This window comes from Pollachius pollachius (genome assembly GCF_949987615.1).
Source record: "Pollachius pollachius genome assembly, chromosome: 1".
Taxonomy (NCBI): Eukaryota; Metazoa; Chordata; class Actinopteri; order Gadiformes; family Gadidae; genus Pollachius; species Pollachius pollachius.
Window position 1 is genome coordinate 44309152 of NC_136934.1, and position 26490 is coordinate 44335641.

Below are 26490 nucleotides of genomic sequence, written 5' to 3' on the forward strand. Positions count from 1 at the left end.
AAGGAATGCATTGTGTGTGTGTGTGTGTGTGCGTGTGCGCGCGCATGTGCGTGCGTGTGTATGCATGTGTTTTGCTCAATCCACCGGGGTAGGAGTCCAAGGTAACAAGGTTTAATGATGAGTTTACCAGACTTCATGTGGCAATATACATGCATTTTCCCAAATAACATTACTCGTAAAATTGATACATGTAAGGTAGATGTTATGACTCTGGATAATGTCTGTTGATTATGTATTCATCGTGCTAGTCGATATGTCCCTATACTACATCCACACGCCAGGACAAGTGATGGCGCTATGCCGCATTTCCTTGTAGCAGGAATAATAATAAGAAGAAGATGTTTGGCTAGCTGGTTCGCTAGAGCTAGCATTCTACTCCTACTGTTTGTTGTTATATTAATATTATTAATGCATTTCTAGAGTTAGAGATATTCATTCCTGCTATATATTCCTTATTTAATACAGCCACGGTGGATTCCGCTTAGCTAGTAGGCTAGTTAGCGCTGCCCATGCCTGCCGCTGTTTATTCAAACTAGTTAAATGGCTATCAGAGCATGGGTAAGTTATTGTTATTATAAAGGGGGTTTGGGTACGTTATTGTTACTTATTGCTATGGTTTGGAGTTGTTTCTTAGTTTGATCTTCCAATTTGTTTTGTTTGAGGTTAAGCGCTATAAAACGGTCGTCTCATTAGCAAATTCCCCTCTATTATATTGATATTTATCTGGTGGCTTTTGTCAACCCATTTAAAAGATATAACGTGTGTGTGTGTGTGTGTGTGCGCGCGCGCTCGCGCGCACTAATTAATCTTACTGGCTCTGTTATTAACAGAATCCTAGAAAACATGTCCTGGATGCAGGAGACGCATGTCCTGTTGTGTCCAAAGTATTGAGGAAGGATGGAATGCAATGTGTCTCCGCCGGCAGTGACGAAGCAGACCTTAGTGAAGATGACTCTGGTAAGGGCGACGAAAGATTACCTGGAAGGCCCTGTTTATCATTAACATGAATAGGATAACTGAATAAAAGGTTGATAATAATGCATTAGTAAAGTTTTGGACTAGACTGGATTTAGGCTGGACACCAATAAGAACTAGGTCAGGACTAGGACAATGTGTCATCTTGGACTAGACTTGGACTACGGTGCCCTACACCTGGTATATTTTGTGTGTCCAGTTGCGCTGAGTCTGCCTCTGAGCTGTTGTGATGACAGCGAATGCAGCGACCATGAATTCATCCAACTGGACATCGACCTGGAGAGGAAATCCAAACGGCATAACCTGACCTCCTGCAATGTCCGCGCCATCCTCCATGTAAGTATTCTTGTACAAGGTTAGAAAACAGCATTTACTCACCAATATATAAACAGTTTCAGGTTCAATCACACATACCCGTATTGGGGTAACCGTTTTGGGGGGGTTCACTTTAAGGGGTATCAGGGGGTCTCTGTGTTAGGGTGTTATGATAAGGGTGTTAGGGGGTCTCTGTGTTAGGGTGTTATGATAAGGGTATCAGGGTGTTTAGTTAAGTGAGTGTTTTACTGAGAAGAGCTGACATGTTTTCTGCACAGGAGGTGGTGACCAATGAACATGTTGTAGCCATGATGAAGGCTGCCATTCAGGAAACCCAGGACCTCCCCCTGTTTGTGAGTCAGCTCTTTATTCATCTGATCAGACCTAATGCATAATCATCTTCTATGTAATCATGACTCAATGCATAATATAGCCCTAATCCTCCCCTGCTCTAAATGTATTGACTTTGTACACTCTTTATCAAAATATTATATAGTATTCAGATTTAAAATTGGAATCCTGAGTATTTTCAATCAAATGTGAATGTTTAGTTCATTCTAGATGTTATTGAATCATGGTGATGAAAATTCTGGCCTTTCTGACAGGAACCTAAGATGACCCGTTCGCGTCTAAAACTTGTGGTGGCACAGGGAGAGGTAAGAAGTTGCACGATACATGCTTTACATTATGTATCACTCTGTACTTGCTGTGCGTTATATATCATACATGATGTATTAGACTGTACATTATACAATACACTGCATTGCACAATACATTTAACCTAACTCTCTAATTTTCTCTTTTTTTCTCTCAGTCAGCCCCAAACTGGAAGAGTTCACCAGGAAAGAGAGACAAGGTGTGTTCTCTATAAGGTCTCTCCGTTAAAATGACTGACAACAGGATCTAAAAACATATTTATCACATATCAGAGGTTAGGGTTAGGGGCTAGGTGTTAGGGGGTGAGGTTAGGGGCTAGGTGTTAGGGGCTAGGTGTTAGGGGGTGAGGTTAGGGGCTAGGTGTTAGGGGCTAGGTGTTAGGGGGTGAGGGGTTAGCGGCTAGGTGTTAGGGGGTGAGAGGTTAGGGGCTAGGTGTTAGGGGGTGAGAGGTTAGGGGCTAGGTGTTAGGGGGTGAGAGGTTAGGGGCTAGGTGTTAGGGGGTGAGGTTAGGGGCTAGGTGTTAGGGGGTGAGGTTAGGGGCTAGGTGTTAGGGGGTGAGGTTAGGGGCTAGGTGTTAGGGGGTGAGAGGTTAGGGGCTAGGTGTTAGGGGGTGAGGTTAGGGGCTAGGTGTTAGGGGGTGAGGTTAGGGGCTAGGTGTTAGGGGGTGAGGTTAGGGGCTAGGTGTTAGGGGGTGAGGTTAGGGGCTAGGTGTTAGGGGGTGAGGTTAGGGGCTAGGTGTTAGGGGGTGAGGTTAGGGGCTAGGTGTTAGGGGGTGAGGTTAGGGGCTAGGTGTTAGGGGCTAGGTGTTAGGGGGTGAGGTTAGGGGCTAGGTGTTAGGGGGTGAGGTTAGGGGCTAGGTGTTAGGGGGTAAGGTTAGGGGCTAGGTGTTAGGGGGTGAGGTTAGGGGCTAGGTGTTAGGGGCTAGGTGTTAGGGGGTGAGGTTAGGGGCTAGGTGTTAGGGGGTGAGGTTAGGGGCTAGGTGTTAGGGGGTGAGGTTAGGGGCTAGGTGTTAGGGGCTAGGTGTTAGGGGCTAGGTGTTAGGGGGTGAGGTTAGGGGCTAGGTGTTAGGGGGTGAGGTTAGGGGCTAGGTGTTAGGGGCTAGGTGTTAGGGGCTAGGTGTTAAGGGCTAGGTGTTAGGGGGTGAGGTTAGGGGTTAGGTGTTAGGGGCTAAGTGTTAGGGGGTGAGGTTAGGGGCTAGGTGTTAGGGGGTGAGGTTAGGGGCTAGGTGTTAGGGGGTGAGGTTAGGGGCTAGGTGTTAGGGGCTAGGTGTTAGGGGGTGAGGTTAGGGACTAGGTGTTAGGGGCTAGGTGTTAGGGGCTAGGTGTTAGGGGGTGAGGTTATGGGCGGTAGGATGGCAGTTCAAAGAAGAGCTGGTAGGGGAGGAAGCCCCGTCATGGACAGTGGCTAAATTCAATGTCCCGCAGGCGCTACGGTAGTGTGTGCGCACACACACACGCGCACACACACACACACACACACACACACACACACACACACACACACACACACACACACACACACACACACACACACACACACACACACACACACACACACACACACACACAGTCCTCCCGATGGGACAGAGCAGCAGAGGAGTGCTCTATCTGCTTGGGTTGGGAGGAACAGTAAAATATCCCTCTACTATTCTTCTTCTTTAACAAAGCACCAACAAGGAAGATTTAGCTCAGAGGGAACAACATGGTCTAAAATCATAACATAACCATAGCATATCACATATCAGAGGGATGTATCCACTACACGCCTACCGAATATCTTGTAAGGAAAATTCAGAAAAGTAAATTAATTTACATCTCAAATTCGGGATTGAGTCTTTCTTGGATTGTAGGGGTGTGGTCTGAATACACACTTTTGTGTAGTTTATACTTCCTCATAGTCTGAAATGCCATCAATAGTTAATGGTACCGTAATGTGAGTGGCCTGGCTTGGCCATGTGAAATAACTCATTTTTTTTAATATATATATATAGTCATAGCCAGGGGACTATAAGTATAGTATAGACACCACCCATTAGACACCACCTAATGGGTGGTATAGAGTATAAGCACCAGCCATTAAACCTGTGTGTATGTGTCATATAAGGACATTTATAGACTGAAATTAACTGAGATTGCAATGGATTTCATGAAGATTATTTTCTGATTCTCAATGTATACCTGTAGAAGTCAGCAGTTCACCAGTCAAAGTGTGGTTAGGACAGGTCATCATGATGTAATCTGTCCCGCCCTTCAGCCTCCTCAGTTTGTGGACATCCTCCTCGAAGATGAGGAGGACTCCTCAGACGAGGAGTATTGTCCGGATGAAGACGAGGAAGAGGAGGAGACAGCGGAGGAGGTGAGCTGCTTTAAAACACAACGCATCTTTGATCGTCTGTTGCGGTAGTTCAGACTTCTAATGTGCGTCTTTGTGTGTCAGACATTTCTGAGTGATGCAGACAGCATGGGGTCTTCACCCCGAGTGAGTCGAACTCCACGGCAGCAGGAAACCACCCAGAGGTCCGCTAGCCAATCACAGGTAGGCTTTTAGGGACGGCTAGCCCACCAGAGAAAGGGGCTGACGCCGCCGTCGTTGGGTAAATGGTTGAAAGTTGCTTTGGAAAAAGATTATATTTATGCTAAATGCCTTAATTATATATATAAACCCTTTAAGCTTCAAATGTGCTATAGTTGTTGTAGTAGTAGTTACAACCATTCTTTAAATGTCCGAAACAAAAGGTTAAACAAAATGTAATCTGTTATTCCATTTGTTGTTGCATTTGGCAAGCTGTTGGTAACAACTTAAATTGCAGGTAAAAAAATGTGCGCGTGAAAAATGCTATGCAGTGAACAACACAGAACTGTAACTATGCAATGCTATTATGTTAGAACAAAGGTAGAGCGATTTTGGCTAAAGTTATGACTGAAGCCAGAGCTACATCAGAAGAGCTTGTGAAGCCCACTGACTTGCCTCTAATCTGCTAATAGTAGATCGGCAGAATCAAACGTACATGGAATGGTTTGTCTATGTTGCAAAAACTGTGAATTAATGATGGCTTGGTCCAAACTATTACAGCATAGTAAAGTTGTAGCAAGTGCGTAACTGACAGGTTCATAGGGGTCATCTGGGTATTGTAAGACAATATCACGTGTGCGAATAATCTTCATGATCTCCTTTTATGAGTTGGTTTTCTGTGGTAAAAATGGTTTGATGAGTCCCGACGCCATGTTAATGAATTGAAAAGAATGTAGAAATACCTGCTATTTGTACATAAACCTTTATTTCGCCCACAATGCATTTTTCCATAGAATACGTTATATAGCCACTTTACCAGACATTTAGCTTTAGAAAACTATGAGGAAAACAAAGCCTACTTGATGGTGTGTGTATAGGGTTAGGGTCTGTAACTAGTAATGTATTAATTGTGTCCCTTTTTGTAATTAGTACAAATACATAACAGTTGTCTGTTACTAACCAGTAATGTATCACAAGTGTCTCTTTGTAACTAGTACTAATGCATAACAGTTTTCTGTTACTAACCAGTAATGTATCACAAGTGTCTCTTTGTAACTAGTACTAATGCATAACAGTTGTCTGTTACGAACCAGTAATGTATCACAAGTGTCTCTTTGTAACTAGTACTAATGCATAGCAGTTGTCTGTTACTAACCAGTAATGTATCACAAGTGTCTCTTTGTAACTAGTGCTAATGCATAACAGTTGTCTGTTACTAACCAGTAATGTATCACAAGTGTCTCTTTGTAACTAGTACTAATGCATAACAGTTGTCTGTTACTAACCAGTAATGTATCACAAGTGTCTCTTTGTAACTAGTGCTAATGCATAATAGTTGTCTGTTACTAACCAGTAATGCATCACAAGTGTCTCTTTGTAACTAGTACTAATGCATAACAGTTGTCTGTTACTAACCAGTAATGTATCACAAGTGTCTCTTTGTAACTAGTACTAATGCATAACAGTTGTCTGTTACTAACCAGTAATGCATCACAAGTGTCTCTTTGTAACTAGTGCTAATGCATAACAGTTGTCTGTTACTAACCAGTAATGTATCACAAGTGTCTCTTTGTAACTAGTACTAATGCATAATAGTTGTCTGTTACTAACCAGTAATGTATCACAAGTGTCTCTTTGTAACTAGTACTAATGCATAATAGTTGTCTGTTACTAACCAGTAATGCATCACAAGTGTCTCTTTGTAACTAGTGCTAATGCATGTCAGGTGTCCAGGTGTTCGAAGCACCTAAGGCTGTATGCAGGCCCCTGCGGCACTCAGCTCCACCTCCCAGACTGTTCCTTCCTGGAGCGACTGGACGCTGTTGAAGAGGAGCTGGCGTTGAACACTTCCTGCCATTCTTACCAAGTAGGTGGCATGTTGAGCGCTGTGGATGGCCAGTCATGCGTTGTCTTCCCCTAAGCCTGTCCATCCCTTGCAGTCTCTGAACGAAGAGGTGGATGAAGCTGACGGTGGGGATGGAGACGGTGCCAGTGGGACTGGTGGGGATGACGATGCCATCGGGCTCGTGGCGTTCCGCACCCGCTCCAAGCGCCCCCTCCGAGACGTCCCTTTAGGTCAGCTGGAGGCAGAGCTACTGGCTCCGGACATTACTCCTGACATGTACACCCCTGGCCCGCCTCTCTACAAGGAGGACCGACACTGGAGCCACTGGCTCCAAGGCCTGATGGCCTCCGACAATGAAGGTTGGTTTTCTTTAGGCTTGAGCTGGAGAGGGCTAGAAGTTAGGGGATGGGGGTGAGAGGTTAGGGTTAGGGGCTAGGTGTAAGGGGGTTGGGGCTAAGGGTGGTAGGATGGCAGTACAACGAAGAGCTGGTAGTGGAGGAAGCACCATCATAGACGGTGGCCAAATGCCCGCAGGCCACACACACACACACACACACACACACACACACACACACACACACACACACACAGTCCTCCCAATGGGACAGCGCAGCAGAGAAGTGCTGTATCTGCTTGGGTTGGGAGGAACAGTAAAATATCCCTCTACTATTCTTCTTCTTAAACAAAGCACCAACAAGGAAGATTTAGCTCAGAGGGAACATCCTGAAGCACCATTCTATTCTTCTGCAGACCTCACCATGTTCTGCCAGAGTCTTATGTGCTATAAATTGGAAATGTTAACAGGGCAATTCTCTGTATTGTTTTCCTAGTTTTGAGGCGCCGCTAGTCCACATGCTAACAGAGGGCGCTTCTCTGTATTGTATCCTCCGGTCCTTTGTTAGGGGGTTGGGGCTAGGGGTGGTAGGATGGCAGCACCATGGTTTGAATAGGTCCTAGTTTAGCAGTAGCATGGTTAGCATGAATAACTTCTTATTTATTGGTACCACGATATGTACGGCTTCGAGCTTAGCAGAAGCATGGTTTGAGTGGATTATAGCGTAGCGGTAGCCTTATATAATATCTTCTAGGTGAGTTGTATCATTGCATGAAATATGCTCAGTGTGAATTAATTCACTGTGTGCTCCTCCTCTTCCTCTCAGAAGAGGCAGACGATGAAGATGACCCAGAGTACAACTTCTTGGCGGACTTGCGTGAGCCAGACCAGGAGGACTACCGGACGGACCGAGCTGTTCGAATCACCAGTACGCTACAATACTACTACTCCCTCCATAATACTAGCACACCCTCAATAGGGCTAATGCTACCCCATTATTACTACTAGAAGTACCTCTGTAATACTACGCTACAATACTTCTACTCCCTCCATAATACTACCACACCCTCAATAGGGCTAATGCTACCCCATTACTACTACTAGAAGTACCTCTGTAGTACTACACTACAATACTTCTACGCCCGCCATAATACTCATACTACCACACCCTCAATAGGAATAATAATAGCTCATTATGACTACTAGAAGTACCTCTGTACTACTGCAATATAAAGAGAATTTAAGCTTTTTATACTAGGCTCAAGAGATTTAAAATGGTCCGCTGAAGCGTGGCGAGTGTGTTGACACATCGATCTTCTTTCCAGAAAAGGAGGTGAATGAGCTTCTGGAGGAGCTGTTTGACACGGTAAGACTTTTAACTAAGCCAACCTCTTAACTAGGCCAGCCTCCTGTAAAACTAAAACCAGCATACAAGGCTGTCTGTAAACCAATGGAAACCCTTTTTATAAAGCTGTATGTAAAACAAAAGAATGGTTACCATTAATAAGGCTATATGGAAACCAATAGAAACCATTTTTATATGCTCTATGTAAAACAATAGAAACCCCTTTATAAGGCTGTATGTAAACCAATAGAAACCCTTTTCTTATGCTGCATGTAAAACAATAGAAACCCCTTTATAAGGCTGTATGTAAACCAATAGAAGCCCTTTTATATGCTGTATGTAAAACAATAGAAACCCCTTTATAAGGCTGTATGTAAACCAATAGAAGCCCTTTTTATATGCTGTGTGTCAACTAATCACGGCTCTGCTCCCTCAGTTCAAAGAAGAGCTGGTAGTGGAGGAAGCCCCGACACAGATAGTGGCTAAATTCAATGTCCCGCAGGCGCTACGGTAGTGCACACACACACACTCACATGACATGCACACAGACACACACACAGTCCTCCCGATGGGACAGAGCAGCAGAGAAGTGCTGTATCTGCTTGGGTTGGGAGGAACAGCAAAATATCCCTCTACTAGTCTTCTTCTTTAACAAAGCACCAACAAGGAAGATTTAGCTCAGAGGGAACATCCTGAAGCACCATTCTATTCTTCTGCAGACCTCACCATGCTCTGCCAGAGTCTTAAGTGGAAATGTTAACAGAGTGCCCTTCTCTGTACTGGTTCCTCCTAGTTTTGAGGCGCCACTAGCCAACATGCTAACAGAGTGCCCTTCTCTGTACTGGTTCCTCCTAGTTTTGAGGCGCCACTAGCCAACATGCTAACAGAGTGCCCTTCTCTGTACTGTTTCCTCCTAGTTTTGAGGCGCCACTAGCCAACATGCTAACCGAGTGCCGCCGGGCTGTGAGAGAGCAGTTTGACGCCCAGCAGCAGCGGAGGGCGGTGCAGGTCACGTCTAGCCGCTGCCCTGGTACCCCCACTGTGGGCCGTTGCCCTGGTACCCCCAACACGGCCCGCAACCCTGGTACCCCCATCGTGGGCCGCTCCACTGGCACCCCCACCCCCCCCGCACTGCTGTTGCTGCAACCTCAACTCCGCCCCGCTCGCTTCTTAAACCACGTCCAGAAAGGCCACCTGCAGCAGCAGATCCAGCAGGTGAGGTCATCTCCTTGTAAGGCGTCGTTGGACATGCGCTGCCGTCGACTATCATGGCAGCGTTTCCTAGTCGAATGCAAAGGCTGACTGGATGCTCCACTGCCACACTGAGTGGCTCCAGAGGAGCTGTCACACTAAACCTAAACCTTGCTGCACACATTTGGTCTTGACGAGTAACGGCACGGTAATGCTGGACTCCAGTGTGAGATGGTTCTGTTTTCTGTTCATCAGCATGTGCAGCTGCTGACTCAGGTCCACCTCCTGAGCAGATGTGTTGAGGCTCTTCACAATGAGAGCTCCATCACCAAAACATACCTGGTAAGTTACTATAACGACACCAAAACACCTGGTCAGTTACCATGACAATACCTGGTCAGCAACCAAAACAACACCAACAACAGGTCAGCAACCGTAACAACACCACACCACTTGGTCATTAACCATGACAGCACCATGTCAGCAACCATGAAAACACCAAACCACTTGGTCAGTAACCATGACAACACCTGGTCAGTAACCATGACAACAGCTGGTCAGTAACCATGACGAAACCTGGTCAGCAACCATAACCACACCAAACAACTTGGTCAGCAACCATAACAACGCCAAACCACTTGGTCAGTAACCATGAAAGCAGCGGGTCAGTAACCATGACGACCCCTGGATCCCCACTCAGCACAGCAGTGGGTCATTCGTGATGACGTGCTCCTTGCTCCTGCAGGAGGAGCTGCAGCAGTTCTCCAGCCGCGCTGAGGCCACGGGCCGCAGGAGCAGCTTCAGAGCGTCCAACCTGGAGGAGGCGCTGCTGCTCCTCCAGGAGGTGGAGGAGAAGGAGAAGACTCCTGTTACCCCTCGGCCGTCGGCTCCTACAGCCGGACGCTGGCTCCCTGAAATGAGCTCTAGCATCAACAGTGAGTCGGAATCCTACAAGGTTAACCCTTACCCTGCACGGTTAACCCTAGGCTCAGTCCTACTAGGATGACCCTAGTCTCAGTCCTACTAGTTAACCCTAGGCTCAGTCCTACTAGGATGACCCTAGTCTCAATCCTCCTAGTTAACCTTATTCTCAGTCCTACTAGGTTAACCCTAGTCTCAATCCTCCTAGTTAACCTTATTCTCAGTCCTACTAGGTTAACCCTAGTCTCAATCCTCCTAGTTAACCTTATTCTCAGTCCTACTAGGTTAACCCTAGTCTCAGTCCTACTAGGTTAACCCTAGTCTCAATCCTCCTAGTTAACCTTATTCTCAGTCCTACTCGGTTAACCTTAGTATCAGTCTGACTAGGTTAACCCCAGTCCCAATAGTTTAACCCTAGTCTCAGTCCTACTAGGTTAACTCCAGTCTATGTTAGGGTGAGGGTTATTCACTAATTTTGACCTGTTTGGGTCAAAGCTTTTCATAGTTCGGTTGACACCCCAAAACTCAGCTTTGAGTAACTTGGTGCCTAAATAACAACCCAACAGCCAAGTAAAATGAGTGCTGAATTAATGCTTTTGTGTGTGTGCATGCGTGCGTGTGTGTAGGTCACGTGTACCCCTACATCCCAGCAGACATGGCCTGGCTGATGGCTACCAGGAGGCTGTTCCTCCACCCAGAGCTGCTCCCCATCTGCAGCCTGGACCCCCAGCTCCACTCCCCCCGAGCCAGGACCCTCTACACCCCCGCCGAGGACTGGTAAGCACCAGGCACACGGATGTACCACAGATGTACTCTACATAGAGGAACCTGTCCTATGGTTGAGGACTGGTAAACACCAGGCACACGGATGTACCATAGATGTACTCTACATAAAGGAACCTGTCCTATGGCTGTGGGTTAACATGTCTAATGTGGATGCCAACAGCCTGATAGCCCTGGGTCTGAGGAACTTCTCCGGGACGCTGGACCTCCATCAGATGCTCAGCTCGTACCTGGTGCTGAAGAAACCCTGGAAGCTCCGCAGGAGAGTCTGGGAGATGAGCGGCTCCAAGGCCCCGGCCAACAACCCAATCAAGGTCTGTTGTCTAATAAGCACACACACACAACATTTTTGCATGTGATCATAAATATTGGTGTCTATAGATATTTATATAGATAGGCCCACATATAGAAAGATTATTTTTAAATCTGTTACAGATTCTCCTTCGTTTTGGATTGACAAAAAAGGAAAAAGGTTTTGATATAAATAAAAAGAGAATTAATTAACGAGGCCCGTTGGCTGACTAAGCCTCAGCGGTTGCCTACGTATGCCTCTATGGTATGACCGCCCATCGGGACGGGCTCATTCATGAGGTGGTTTAGAAACGACACACAGATGGGTTATTCCCATGTAAATACATGAAACCTTTGCCCCTGAAGGTTATTGTGCCCATGCGGTCCCTAACCCTGACCTTGAAGAGACCCCGTGACTCTGCTGTGTTCCTGCCAGGTGTCTCGTGAGGGAGGAGTGCTCCCGGCCATGCCCTTGGCCTGCAGCCCCGCTGAGCCCGGAGAGCAGCGCCTCCCGGTGCACAGGGAGACCTCCTGCATGCCCGAGTGGCTCCGGGTAACCCCTGTTCCCCTGGCTCATGAGTCGGCCCTGTAGCTCCGGGTAACCCCTGTTCCCCTGGCTCATGAGTCGGCCCTGTAGCTCCGGGTAACCCCTGTTCCCCTGGCTCATGAGTCGGCCCTGTAGCTCCGGGTAACCCCTGTTCCCCTGGCTCATGAGTCGGCCCTGTAGCTCCGGGTAACCCCTGTTCCCCTGGCTCATGAGTCGGCCCTGTAGCTCCGGGTAACCCCTGTTCCCCTGGCTCATGAGTCGGCCCTGTAGCTCCGGGTAACCCCTGTTCCCCTGGCTCATGAGTCGGCCCTGTAGCTCCGGGTAACCCCTGTTCCCCTGGCTCATGAGTCGGCCCTGTAGCTCCGGGTAACCCCTGTTCCCCTGGCTCATGAGTCGGCCCTGTAGCTCCGGGTAACCCCTGTTCCCCTGGCTCATGAGTCGGCCCTGTAGCTCCGGGTAACCCCTGTTCCCCTGGCTCATGAGTCGGCCCTGTAGCTCCGGGTAACCCCTGTTCCCCTGGCTCATGAGTCGGCCCTGTAGCTCCGGGTAACCCCTGTTCCCCTGGCTCATGAGTCGGCCCTGTAGCTAAGGAAGTGATTCGCCTCAGAAAAACTCAGCTTTGGGATCCCGATGTGAAATGACTGGATGTAGTGATGTTGCTCTTATGCCTCGACGGAATGTACGTTTATTTTACTCTAGCGCCAGCCTCTTGGTTAGTGATTTAGTTGATTGTTGTTGGTTTTTTATGACTTAGTAAAATGACACGGCCAGAATCCATAACTAATGTGAGGTGGATGTCGATCGCTGGAATAAAGGGAAAGGTGGATGTGCCTGGTAATGGGGCTCAAGGGCACACACTACCACAACACATTCGATGAATGAAGCAGATCTAGATAGATAATATAGATAACTTTAGATATACAAATTATCTGGTGTAAATTTGACTTTGTCTTTCCCTTACCTCATCAGCCATGGTAAAACTATGATCGTTTTTCCCTTTTATTAATGTTTCTGTGATTAAACCCTGACCTTTTTAATAGCCGTTGGGTGAAACAAATCAGATAATTTTTAAATAGCGAGTACTGTGCCTTCTAGATTGTCATCGCTTCAGCTGTATATGGGGGGTAACACATATGGTGTTGATTCTCTCCTTCACAGAAGAGTCAGCCAGTCATCCAGAAAGCCATGCTGAGCTCCGGCCAGGCTTCCTGCCCCTCCTGGCTGCCAAGAGACACCCAGCTGAGGCTGCATCCGTCCCGCCCCCCCACAGCGACCAAGCAGCACCCTAACCCCCCCGCCCACCTCCTCAAACCCAAAAGACCCTTTTCTTTGGCTCGCAGTTCTCGCCTGCCACCCCTCATCATGGCAAACAGCCAATCAGTCAGCCAGCAGCCAAGCTCGGCTGCTTCAACAGCCTCCGTACAGGACATAAGAACCAGTGCTGTAGTCCAACAGGACACAGCCCCCTCTCTACAGGACATAAGACCCAGTGCTGTAGTCCAACAGGACACAGCCCCCTCTCTACAGGACATAAGACCCAGTGCTGTAGTCCAACAGGACACAGCCCCCTCTCTACAGGACATAAGACCCAGTGCTGTAGTCCAACAGGACACAGCCCCCTCTCTACAGGACATAAGACCCAGTGCTGTAGTCCAACAGGACAGAGCCCCCTCTCTACAGGACATAAGACCCAGTGCTGTAGTCCAACAGGACACAGCCCCCTCTCTACAGGACATAAGACCCAGTGCTGTAGTCCAACAGGACACAGCCCCCTCTCTACAGGACATAAGACCCAGTGCTGTAGTCCAACAGGACACAGCCCCCTCTCTACAGGACATAAGACCCAGTGCTGTAGTCCAACAGGACACAGCCCCCTCTCTACAGGACATAAGACCCAGTGCTGTAGTCCAACAGGACACAGCCCCCTCTCTACAGGACATAAGACCCAGTGCTGTAGTCCAACAGGACACAGCCACATCTGTACCTCATATTGCGCCTCATACTGTCACTGTATCCAATGTGCTTCAAGGAGGTGAGCTCCTCCCCATCCAGTCCACACTGCACTGTACCTCAACCTCCACAGGCTGTGGAGGAGGAGGAGGAGGAGACGAGGTGCATATTGAAGGAGCAGGGAAAGAACACGGAGTGGGAGACGAGGAACATGGAGGAGGTGGAGGGGGAGAGGAGGCTTATGAAGGAGGGGGAGAGGAGGAGGATGGCGGGGGAGGGGGAGAAGAAGAGGGGCATGCAGGAGGGGGAGAGGAGGGCCATGAGGGAGCAGGCGAAGAGGGGAATGAAGGAGGAGGAGCGGAGGAACACGGAGGGGGAGAGGAAACGGGAGGAGGTGACGATGGGCAGAGTGGAGGAGAGAGAGACGAGGGCGGAGACAAAGATGGCGAGGAAGACGGACCGGGGAGGGGAGAGGAGGAGGATGACTTTGACGATCTGACTCAGGACGAAGATGAGGAAGAGGAGATGTCTTCAGAGGAGTCCATTCTCTCAGTTCCAGAGCTGCAGGTAAAGCAAGTGAATCCACTAGGGACTGTAACTAATGACTGCTTATGATACTTTCCCTGACGTGGTCAACCCCTTGGCCACTCAATGAAGCTCAGAGGACGCCCTGCGGCTGTGGCCACTGATCGTGGCAGGAGCCTTCAGCAGGACGGTATAACTCCCTCTTCTTCCTCAGGAGACCATGAAGCAACTGACCTGGCTGGCCTCGGAGAGGAGGCTGGGGGGAGAAGACTCTGAGGAGGACCACTCCCCCGGCTCTCAGAACTCCCAGGAGGAGATCTCTGAGGAGGAGGAGGAGGGGCTGGCCAAGGGGGAGGAGGAGGCAGGAGAGCACCGGTGCTCCGAGGCGGCCGGAGGCGGCGCTCCGGGTGGAGCGGGACTTCCCAGAGGAACGGGAAAGACGCTGGGGAGAGGGAGAGGTCCGTCTGGTGTATTTATACAGTCGCTCACCGAGGGTCCTTCTTTCATCGGCCTGTTGTTAGACATGTGAACCTAGCGATAAAGTTCAGGTCAATGACCTCATCTCTAATCTCAGATCTCATTCATATTTTAAGATCTCATCTCTAATCTCAGATCTTATCGCTATTCTCAGATCTCGGCTCCAATCTCAGGTCTCATCACTATTCTCAGATCTCACCTGTAATCTCAGATCTCATCTCAGACCACATCTCTAATCTGTGATCTCGTCTCAGGTCGGATCCGCCCCCCGACCCGCCGTCGCCCGGAGCGCCACAGCAAGGACTCCTCCAAACTGCTGCTGCTGTACGACCATCACCTCCTGGACAACGACCCACAGAGAGAGAGCAAAGACACAGCCTTCGCCCAGGCATACCTGACCAGGGTAGGAACCCATCACAACACATGGCTACCTGTAGGAACCCATCACAACACATGCCTACCTGATCAGAGTAGGAACCCATCACAACACATGCCTACCTGATCAGAGTAGGAACCCATCACAACACATGCCTACCTGATCAGAGTAGGAACCCATCACAACACATGCCTACCTGTAGGAACCCATCACAACACATGCCTACCTGTAGGAACCCATCACAACACATGCCTACCTGTAGGAACCCATCACAACACATGCCTACCTGTAGGAACCCATCACAACACATGCCTACCTGCAGGAACCCATCACAACACAGTTCTATATGAGTAGGTTAGGAACCAATCAGAACAATTACTATAACTTTAAATAATTGACCTGTTAGCCTAGTGCTTTCACTATTGATATTGTTAGTCGGTTATAATAAAAGTCTTAGTAAGAATCATCGTGTTACGGTTACCTTCACATCCCATTTTAAAATAAATATCCTTCAATCAGCGAAAGATATGTACTTTGTATTCAGTTATTTCCGTTGCTCATGTCGACTTTTGCTCTGTGATTCAGTCTGGTATGTTCCGGTTATATGGGTACCTTTTAGTAGTCCCTGGTTTCGGTACACAACCCTAATATTTCGTAATCATTCCCTCATCCTCTCTTCTCTGTCCTCCTTCTCCTCTCCTTCTCTCTCCTCCTCCTCCCTTCTTCTCGCTCTCCTCCTTCTCGCTCTCCTTCTTCTCGCTATCCTCCTTCTCCCCTCCTCCTCCTTCTCCTCTCCTTCTCTCCTCCTCCTCCCTTCTTCTCCTCTCCTCCTCTCTCCTCCTTCTCCTCCTCTCCTCCTCTCTCTCCTCCTCCCCTCCTCCTCTCTCTCCTCCTCAGGTGCGTGAGGCTCTGGGCGGTTCTCCAAAGAGGATGGAGGACTTCCTGTCTCTGCTCTATGAGTTTGAAGAGGCCGGGGAGGAGCAGGGCTCCATGGTCCACCTGTACAGGAGTCTGCGCCGTGTCCTTCAGGACAACACGGAGCTGCTCCGGGACTTCGCTGCCTTCTTGCAGCCAGAGCAGGCTCTGGAATGTGGCCTGGTGAGGGCGTGACCTGTTTCTACTGTGGTATTGCATGCTACCAGACTGGGTAGCCCCGCCCATTCTGCCGGCGATTTGAGTTCGCCCTGCAGAAGGGTCTGGAGAAGAGCAATACATTTCTTTCTAGTTTCGATACGTTTTTGCGGGAGCCAATCACCAAACTGGCTCTTCCCCTTTGACACAATGACGACGGGGAAGCGACGGCAAGCAGCCAATACGTACGGAGTCATTTGAACTAGGCCCATTGATCACACCTCTCGTGCTGAAGAAAATGACAGCAGCTTCCCCAGACAAACGTGCAATATACGATTGAGCTTGGTCTGGCAATAGCAAGGCTAGCATGCTACTGTAAAAGGATGTTAACCTATATGAGAGTGTAACCAACTGTATTGTGTAAGGGTAATATAACACAATGCAGTGATGCATCAATTCCAGGTCGTAAGGAGACTGGCTTGTATTCTTTAAAGAACTCTGATAAAAAGGAATAACACACAGACACAGTGAGGTACGTTTGACCTTTTATCTAAGAATCAACCAGAATCAATCAAAGATTATTCACACAATAATAATAATAACACTGAACTCAAAACACTGAACCCAAAAGAGGTCCACAAGAAAAATAACAAACTAAATAAAATGGGTATCCAGCAAGTCTTTGAGTGCACTCAATTCAATGGAAGGGGGCGTTCTGTTCCTACCGCTACGGCTACGGCTACGGCTACGTTCTTGAGCAGGGCCAGTCGATGACAGGCTGCTTCAGCGTGGATCCGGGCTCTCTCAGAACACGGGGTGTACAAAAAACAGTAAGGACCCTTCCTCTCTCATGCACGTAGTGAGTGGTCCTCTTTCCAGTGTTCACCTCCAATGCGAAGTCCTCTTGTTCTAAGTATCGTCAAATCTGGAGTCTCTGTCCACTTTTCCAGTCTATGTTCAATCTTCAAGTCTATGTTCAATCTTTCAAGTCTATTTGTTCGCTTTTCCAAGTCTATTTTCTCCTGTCTTATCTCTCGGCCTGTCACACGTCCAGCAGAGAACCACTTTTTCCCGCGTTCGCCGATTCTGTCGCATGTTCTTGCCTCTTTTAGGGAGCGTCAACAAAACACGGTCTCCAGTGAACCGTTTCAGTTAGGGGCTGTCGGGAATATATACTGTAATAGCATACACTCTGTATGCTATTTCACAGATACTGTGAAATAGCAGGGGCTACAAGAGCACTGCTGACTTTCTGGCTTCCTCTTCCTCTCATCCCCGGACTCTGCAGTTTGAGGAGCAGCAGGCTTTCCAGAGAAGTCGTCGTTTCCTGAGGCAGTTGGAGATCAGTTTTGGAGAAAACCCGTCTCATTACCAGAAGATCATCAAGGCTCTACAGGGAGGAGATGACCTCAGCCAAGCCAGTATCCACGAGGTACCTAACCCCAACTCAAACCCTAAACCTCAGCCAGTATCTATGACGTAGCTAACCCAAACACCAGTCAGTATCCAAGAGGTAACTAGTCCTAAACACTAACCAAAGCCACTGCCGTATTGTAACTTTATCACCGCTGGAAGTTCAGATGGTCAGCCTCTTGGTCTTTTATTCTTGCGTGGTATTTTTGCGTTGTATTGTGTTGTTATTTTTGTGTTTTTCTGTATTCTAAGTGTCTATGTATGTACATCACAGCTGAAAGCTCAGATGGCCAGCCTGTTAAAGGGACACACCCACCTGCAAGGTGAATTCTGGGTGTTTTTTGATGAGCTCCGCCCACCCCTGGCTCGTCCAGGACAGTTCGAAGATGCTCATTGGCCAGAGGAAGGAGGCGGTACCTTGGATGGCATTGAGGCCATTGGTGCAGGATCTGGGGGGGGAGCTAACGATGGCTTTGAAGAAGTCACTCTCCCAGAACTCGAGGACGAGGAAGATGGACAGAAGATTCCTCCAATGGCTGTCCGGCGTCGCAGGAGGAAAATGGTTTCCTGCAGCAGCTACAAGGTTTGTGAAAACCTTTTGGCCTCTAATCGCAGAAAATACCAAAATACCACCATGTGGCTAATGTGTTTTATAGTTAACTGAACTACCATGTAGTTCATTTGTAGTGGCTCCCTAGTAATGAATATAAGTATCTTTTTGTTAAAGGTACAATATGTAACAGATTGATTGTACTAAATCATCAAATGTCATTGATATGTCATCAAGATGGATTCCATGAAGGAATCAAGGAGGAGATGCCCTGATTGCTCAGAAAGAAGCTAGGATAAACTGTCATCCAGAGGCAGACGTACGCAACCCAACACTGATGTTCTCACAGAGACTTTCACTTACTGGCTAATGGCTGGTGGCACTGACCTTTCTCACAAATTATATCTTGCCTTCATCCAGTGCTGTAATTCTCTACCTGTCATTGTGTGGGATTACATTCACACTGTGACCAACCATACAATTGACTATAGGAATCAATGACTGGGAATGTAGGTATCACGGCAGAAAGTACAGGAGGGTTTGAAGAGAAGGTGATGCCCATGTGGTTCGGTTCATCAGTAGGGTTCACACCTGGGAACTACTTTCTTCTCTTCTAGACCTCCGACGGAGTCTCTAAAACCATGAAGAGCCTGGAGCCACTCTTCCCTATTGGAGACAAGGAGGGAGGAGACGATGGAGGAGAAAGGGGTCGAGAAAAGGAAGGGGGGGACAAGGGTTCAGAAAAGGAGGGAGGAGACAAGACCGGAGGAGACGACAACGACGAGGAGGAGGGGGGAGACAAGGTTTCAGAAAAGGAGGGAGGAGACAAGCAGGGGGGAGACAAGATTCTAGGAGACGATGAAGAAGAGGGGGAGGACGAGAGTGCAGGAGACAAGGAGGTGGGAGACAATGAGGGGGGAGATGAGGGACAAGGCGAGGGGGCAGGAGACGACGAGGGGGGAGATGAAGAGGAGGCAGAAAAAGAGGGAGGAGACATGGAGGGGGGAGTTGAGGAGGAGGCAGAGAAAGAGGGAGGAGAAAAGGAAGGAGGAGAAGTTACAGTTGACTGTGAAGCCAGCAGCTCTGGGCCAGGTTGGTTTGTTTTTTCTAAACTAAGGGCATTCTCACAGCTATTGTTTGTTTACTTGGGACCGACTCATCATATGTTTGAATCTGTTACATTGGTTATTTTAGAACAATATTTAAGAGTGTGTTTTAGAGACCAAAATGTATAAGGAATGCCATGTGCATTCGTGCCTTATTGGTTCAGCTTGCTTAATTTTTGAGAACCAGGGGAATAATGACGGTTATTCTCGTTAATAATTTTAAACTGAACTAACCTCACCTTAAAGATAAGCTATCACCATGATTTCCTTTCCAATGAAAAGAGATAAGGATTATAATTGATTTCCTTTGACAGGGCCAGCTGCGTCATCGTGGAACTACATTAAGGTTGGCCCTGCTGCCTTGGCTGATGAGGAGGAGGAGGCGGCGATGGAAGAGGGAGAGAATAAGCACAGTGATGGTGAACGCGGCCGCACTGACGACTCCTCTCACGCCAGGCCAAGCCCCTCCCCTGAGACCGCCGTCGGGGCCAAGAACATGTCCCTCACGGCGAGTGGGGAGAAGGTGATCCTGTGGACCAGGTACAACCCTCTTCTCTTCAGCTGCTTGTAATGTGTAGTTCCAGTGGCCTCCGCCGCAGCACTGCCCCTCACAGGCCTGGTGAAGCTCACTGTCAAACTGGTGTTTCAGGGAGGCCGACAGAGTCCTTCTGACCACCTGTCAGCAGGACGGAGCCAATCAGAGCACATTCCAAGCTATTTCTACTCTGCTCGGCAACAAGACTCCGAACCAGGTGATTGGTTGTTCCGTTAATATATCATCTATCTCTATCGTCTCATTTATTTTCAGGAAACAATCTGTGAGAATGCTCTAGGTTTTCCAGGGTTAGCTTCAACTAGCGCTAGGAATATAAGTAAATATCCTGGTTTTATTGAGTCAATAGTCTGAATTTCTTTTCAGGTATCAAGGAGGTTCCGGGATTTGATGAAACTGTTTCGTACCGCTGCCCGTCAAGCCGATTCGGAGGAGGAAGTCCCTCCCTCTGAGCTGGCTGAAGCCAATGAGGGAGAGGGACAGGAATGACTCTAGGAATAAGTGATGTATATATTGTAGCTTGTTTTTACTGTGTATAAAACACGTGTCATTTTACTGTATATAAATCAAACTGCTGATGCTTTTGTACATTTGAAGAAGGTATGCGATCATGTCTTCATTTTGTAAAATGTTTTTACATTCAACTAAAATACTTTATTTATTAAACATGTCTGGACAGTTTAATCAGAGCTTTGTAAACTGCAGCTACCAATCAGATCCAACATCAGGTGGGGAGGGATCATCAAGGTTTGGGATGTCACTGGTCGCACCGTTGGCAGAGTATAAAGGCCATGAAGGCCTAGAGAAAAATAGAGAGCCCAGGTGGATTTCAGTCCTCCGATCAACAGGATTTAACTGCTGTTCTTTGGTCAATTAGACATGGGCAATGGTGTGTTCTTTCATGTATTTCTTTTTTATAGATTTCCAACTTGATTTGACAAAAATACTAGAAACGATATACAAATAGGCACATAGTGAAAAGGGTACAAACATCTGCCAAGAAGTTCCTGTAAATATAAAAAAAGGATTTCTTCAAACATAACTCAGTAGTGTCTGTTAAACTATCAAAAAATGAATAAAAGTTAAAATATATATTAATAAGGCCTGTCACAGTAATCAAAAAAGACCTTGTCCCCTTTGAAAGATTCTCTACAGAAGCTTCACCACTACCAGTCTGAGTCTCGACGTGTCCGTCAAAGGTTTTGTTCTTTGTAATGTAAATAGGCCCCAATAGGCAGCTCTCAACAGGATCAGGTTGAACCCTATCCCCAGAACCTCTGTCTGGTCAGGGGTGGGTCCTGGTGGGTCTCCACCTCCTGGGCGAAGAGGGACCCTGCAGCCTCCATGGTAAAGATGAAGTAGAGGTTTGCTACGAGCATGGTGAGGCTGGGTAGGAAGGACAGACCAAAGCCAAACCCCCGAACACTGCTGCCCAGAGAGGCCGCTATCCAGTACACCAACCTAGGAGAGGAACGAATAGTATTCATTTAGTACTATTTATCCTATTGATAGTCCAACATCTAACCTAGGAGAGGAACCAACAGTGTTCATAGACGCAAACGCCAAACTTACTAGTGGGAATCCAACTCCCAACAGTGTTGATTCCCTGGAAGATCCATTCATCTGCCTTCCATTCTGGCTAGAGTTTACAGTCCCAGAATCCTTGATCTATCTTGTATTCAATCTAGAGCTGATCATACCAGAGTCTTTAATCTATCTTGTATTTGGCCTAGAGCTAATCATTCTAGAGCCTTTAATCTGTATTTGTATTTGGGGCTACACCTTACCGTCCCAAAGCAAACACTATTGTCAACAGCGGCACCAGCTTCAGCTGCTCCTGAGAGAGGTACATCGCCATGACAACCAGCTGCACCATGTACAGCAGGAAGAGGGATGCTGAGTCAGCGAGGAAGCGGCGGTGCACCCTGACCAGTGGGCTCTCCTCACAGCCTCCGTCCTCTCTCACGTCGCCGGTCCTCAGGCGACTAGCTCCGAGGACAAGCCAGCCTGGATGAGGTCAACACGCTGGTTAGGAGTACCCATGTTTCTAAAGTTAAACTGGTTTGCTCTGATTGTAATCTACTATAGTAAACTGGTTTCTAGAGTACAGAAAAACCGGAGTCATACCTAGGATGATGGGCACTGTGGCGAAGACAGAGCAACGCAGTGTGAAGACCAGCCTCATGGGGGCGCTCTCCAGCAGGGGGGCATCGAAGGGCAGGAACACAAAGCCCCCCCACACCAAGAAGGGGAACAGGAGGGCCGCCGTGAACAGCGACACACCCGCCTTCAGAGCATCTCTGTTTCCACAGCAACCGCTACCTGGAAACCGTCAAGGTTAAGGTTAAATGGTGGCTGTTGACACTTCACGCCTCTGGATCCAGAACTTGCGAAAGTGTATTGTTTCTTCATGAAGCCCTACAGCAGAGAGAGACAGGTCCTATCATGGCGATAGAGAGGTCTAGAGGAAGGGGACCCTAGAGTAGAGAGTCCTGACAGTAGAGAGAGGCCCCGAGATGGACCCTACAGTGGAGAGGCCTCGAGATGGACCTTACAGTAGAGAGAGAGACCCTACAGTAGAGAGATGGACCCTACAGTAGAGAGATGGCCCCTACAGTAGAGAGAGAGACCCTACAGTAGAGCGAGAGACCCTACAGTAGAGAGGCCTCGAGATGGACCCTACAGTAGAGAGAAAGAGGCCCTACAGTAGAGAGAGAGACCCTACAGGAGAGAGATGGACCCTACAGTAAAGAGGCCTTGAGATGGACCCTACAGTAGAGAGAAAGAGGCCCTACAGTAAAGGGAAAGAGGCCAAGAGACGGACCCACATTACAGAGAGGGAGAGGACCTTACATTTTGAGGGCTGCTGCTCAGGATACCAGTCAGGGTAGTAGTCTTCAGCTGGGGGGACATGAGTTCCCAGAAAGGGGACTTTTTCCGTGTCTGTGTCCCAGAAGTCTTTGCTGCCCATGGGTGTGGAGCGAAGCACTGTCACCTCAGGACTGAACAGCTGAGATGCTTCCTCTCTCTCGTGCTCCTCAATCTTCCTCCCCAGCGCCAGTTCACTCTCCGTTTGACTTTGCGCTCCGTTAAGGGATGAGCTGTCTGGGCTCCGCCTCTTCATCATTTGAGCGTCTTTATCTGTCCACTGTAGAGTACTGGGCTCCAGTCTGGCCGAACTCACCATCTCCTCTTCCTGCATCGCATGCATTTATAGTTGTGGCGCTCTCTGGTGGCGGATAGATGACAATTCTGTTTTGAGACACAACATTGTTCGATTACATTTCATATGCGCTTTTAATATGTGAACGAATCTGGCTCCAAAAAACGAAATGCCCTGAAGTTGATAATAAGACAATGACATATGTGACTACTTTCCAGGTAAGTATTAATTGAGCGTGCAAGTTATTTATTTATTTGGGACCAAGTTTCGTATTTCCTGGATCTCTGACGCAATAAACAAAATAAGTGCCATACCAACCCTAACAGGAAGGTTATTGTCATTATTTTGAGTTTATCAAGGAAATATCTATGTTTAGAAGTGACGTATTTATCAAAACGATGTATTCACCCAAGGATGGCTAAAAGGCTCAAATAGAGAGATGGTAAAACGCCAACATTCTTACTTGCTTATAACGCTGTTGTTTAATTGTTGACTTGGTCGTCGTCTGTTTCTCTGTTTAAAGCTGTGTTTTGTTCCGTGCCGACCTGCTGCTTTCAGTAGGTGTGCTCTGGAGGTTTCAGGTGAAGCACCAGAGGTTTTTTCTTAAAGGCGCAGCGCACCAATTCAGAACCAAATACAACGACGGAGGATCAATATTTTATATTTATATTATCCACCATGTCTTTGACTTAACTTACCTGGCCAATCAGCTCTGCATAGAAATTCGTTTATTCCGTTCAATTCTACGTCGTTAAAATTAACCAAACACAGGGGCGTAGGAATGAGTTTAACATTGGGGGGGACACATATCGGAAACCTGACAGATCCGGTATAATTTTTAGGTGGGACAAATGCGCCTGTCTCCGATATTGGAGGGGACACGTCCCCTCCGTCCCCCCCAGTTCCTACGCCCTTGACCAAACATGCTGTGGCGTGTAAAGGTTTACTATTGTATAGTTCAGTGCTATAGAGCAAAATCCAGTTCCCTCTCTTTTTACAGGCCTATATTTACCTTTATTTAACAGTATTGTATAGGCCGTCTGTCAGTTATATGTATGTACGCATGTATGTACATATATACTTATGTACATACTCATATGTATATATATATATATATATATATATATATGTATAATTGTATAATATATACATACATACTGTACATTCTCACATACATACATGAGTGTATATATAAAGAGGGGATGTGTAGAAATGACCTCATGGTTCCAATAAACCGGTGGAGCTGATTCAGGAATATACAAACAAAACACATCTTCATCTCCCTGACACTGGCGTCTTTGTGTTCCTCCGTCAGCTGCAGTCAAGTGTCCCAGCTCCGCTCTTGTGTGTGTGTGTGTGTGTGTGTGTGTGTGTGTGTGTGTGTGTGTGTGTGTGTGTGTGTGTGTGTGTGTGTGTGTGTGTGTGTGTGACAGAGAGATAGTTTGTGCCGGTCAGTGCCAGGCTGACCCACTTCCAGAGAGGCCTCCACTAGAACTAGTCTCGGACTATCCTCCAGGACATCTGGGACCTGTCTCCAGAACCAGGTTATATAAGCTTATTATATGTTGGAATAAAAAGGCGCGTTTCATTTGGTTGCTTGGCTCATACAAATAATATTTTGCCATTTCTATGCCCACAATAGCATGGTGTACTAGTTCCTACTAGAACCCTGTGCCAACCAGGTTCCCTCAATGCCATGTAAACACTGAAGCCCGGTTGTGTAACCAGTTTTTTTCCTTGAGCGAAACCTGGTTATGACATCTATGGTAACCTGATTCTTATCCGATTCAGGTCCGATACTATTCCCATGCAACGTGTTACTAGGCAGTTTCCGGGGGGGCTTTCCCTGGAAGCTTGAGGTGTAGTAAGGTGTAGTGGAGACTGGTGGCAATGCACCCGGAAGATCCCAGCAGTGCCATGGATCATAGATCAAGATCCTAAGAATGAAGATGTCAGCTCCCATATTGCAGGATTTCAAGTCTATGACGCACACAAAACGGTCAAATAATGTCGCCAGTGGAGATGCATAAACCAGGGCATGTTTGGTGTTTGTCAACCCTAGCCCAGTATCTGATACCACCCCCAAAGATATATATTCATCTGACACACTGGGCTTTATATTACTTACTTGATTGTGCCGGTAGATTGAAGACATTGGAGTCTGGTGCTCTGAGGAAAGGTTTGCTTGGGCGGGTTAGGGTTATATTATCTTGGTTAATATAGATCACTATAGGTATGTTTCGTGGAGATCGCATAACATCATAAAAAAGTGGTACCTGAAAATGGTATCTTTCCTAAGAGTTAGGGTACTGGGCTTACCCTAGCCTAGTATCCGAATCCTCTAACCTCAACACACTAACCCTAAAACACATTACCTTTACTCTTTGTCCCCAACACCCTAACCCAGTACTCTTATCAACCTTTCAACTATATCCCAACACTTGACACCTAGTACCCTAACTCTGAGGAAAGATACAGTTTTCAGGTAGTACTTTTTTATCACAGACGTGATCTATAATAACCAAGATAATATAACCCTAACCCGCCCAAATAAAACTTTCCTCTGAGGCACCAGACTCCAATGTCTTCAATCTACCGGCACAACCAAAGTAAAATAAAGCCCAGCGTGTCAGATAAATATATACCTTCGGGGCTGGTGTCAGAGCTGGTCCTCAGAGCAGGTGCTGTGAGGACTGCAGAGCATCCTTGACACTGACTCTCATCCTCTCCGTGATGTGCCTCTCCTGACAGGAGCACCTTCAGCAGCCGATGCTCCCCAGGACAGTCGGGCCATCCTTTCTCCCTGTGGCCGTCCAGCCGCCCAACCCGAGAGGCACAGGGGGCTCCCAGTGGTCCCAGCCTCCGTCTCAACTCTGTTCTGCTCTGTTTGCTACATCCACCTACTACTTTGCCTTTCTCCCTGGAAAACTATGTCTTAAGGGATCTCTTTTACTGTTATTTACAACTCTAGGACATCTGGGACACCATGTGTCTCATTTGCATTGACAGGGACGTAATCAGTAAACGTTTGAATATAATATTATTACATGGGGTTCGGATTGATTCTGTACAACCATCATACATCAATGTGATCTCAAACGTATACCAGTGAAATTTCGACGTTTTCTCAATGGCTTTTTTATATTTCGCATCTACCACCTATATTTCCATAACTGGTACTTGTGGCATTGTGTAATTTGGAATTGCACCCTACCGTTAACAATTTTTGCAGTACTTTATTTTATATATTTGCTCTTTTTCTACTATGTGTGCTGCAAATGCTGCACAACAATCTAATTAACCTTCAATTATCTATGAATACACATTATTTAACTTCTTAATTGTATTTGTTTATTTAGTATAGCATATGCTCCTGTACGTCAACCAAACTTTAAACGGACAATTAAATATGTTTTAACATCTTACATCAGTTTATAATCCCGGAATGTGGCGGGATGGGGAGGATCATATGATATGAGATCATATAATTTTATTTTCATCCATATATTATAAACTATCATAAAAGCATATTTTATATTACAGGAAGGGGAAGACGGTCTTCCGTCTTGATAACTGATAAACTGTACGGC

At 47.2% G+C, this 26490-nt stretch overlaps 2 protein-coding genes across 2 annotated transcripts; one reads left to right on the forward strand and one right to left on the reverse strand.

The window, feature by feature from the left end:
• The first annotated feature begins 366 nt into the window (after positions 1-366).
• On the forward strand, positions 367-20474 carry LOC307090318 (GON-4-like protein). The gene is made up of 31 exons (XM_079756907.1): positions 367-558; positions 831-957; positions 1175-1311; positions 1569-1643; positions 1896-1946; positions 2105-2146; positions 4201-4302; positions 4384-4482; positions 6185-6325; positions 6399-6663; positions 7465-7566; positions 7964-8004; positions 8420-8493; positions 8901-9198; positions 9430-9516; positions 9920-10109; positions 10722-10872; positions 11042-11192; positions 11606-11722; positions 12875-13886; positions 13998-14233; positions 14406-14649; positions 14923-15071; positions 15942-16142; positions 17404-17547; positions 17803-18111; positions 18696-18873; positions 18931-19170; positions 19499-19724; positions 19834-19936; positions 20104-20474. The coding sequence occupies exons 1-31, from the start codon at positions 541-543 to the stop codon at positions 20224-20226; spliced, it is 5433 nt and encodes a 1810-aa protein (XP_079613033.1). The 5' UTR covers positions 367-540; the 3' UTR covers positions 20227-20474.
• A 155-nt stretch (positions 20475-20629) lies between these two features.
• LOC307079280 (transmembrane protein 79-like) lies at positions 20630-23470 on the reverse strand. Its single transcript, XM_079741507.1, has 5 exons — positions 23364-23470; positions 22591-22989; positions 21865-22059; positions 21525-21744; positions 20630-21198 (listed from the first exon to the last, which is right to left on the reverse strand). Exons 2-5 carry the CDS (start codon positions 22946-22948, stop codon positions 21000-21002), a joined length of 972 nt encoding a protein of 323 aa, XP_079597633.1. The 5' UTR covers positions 22949-22989; positions 23364-23470; the 3' UTR covers positions 20630-20999.
• Positions 23471-26490: the final 3020 nt, after the last annotated feature.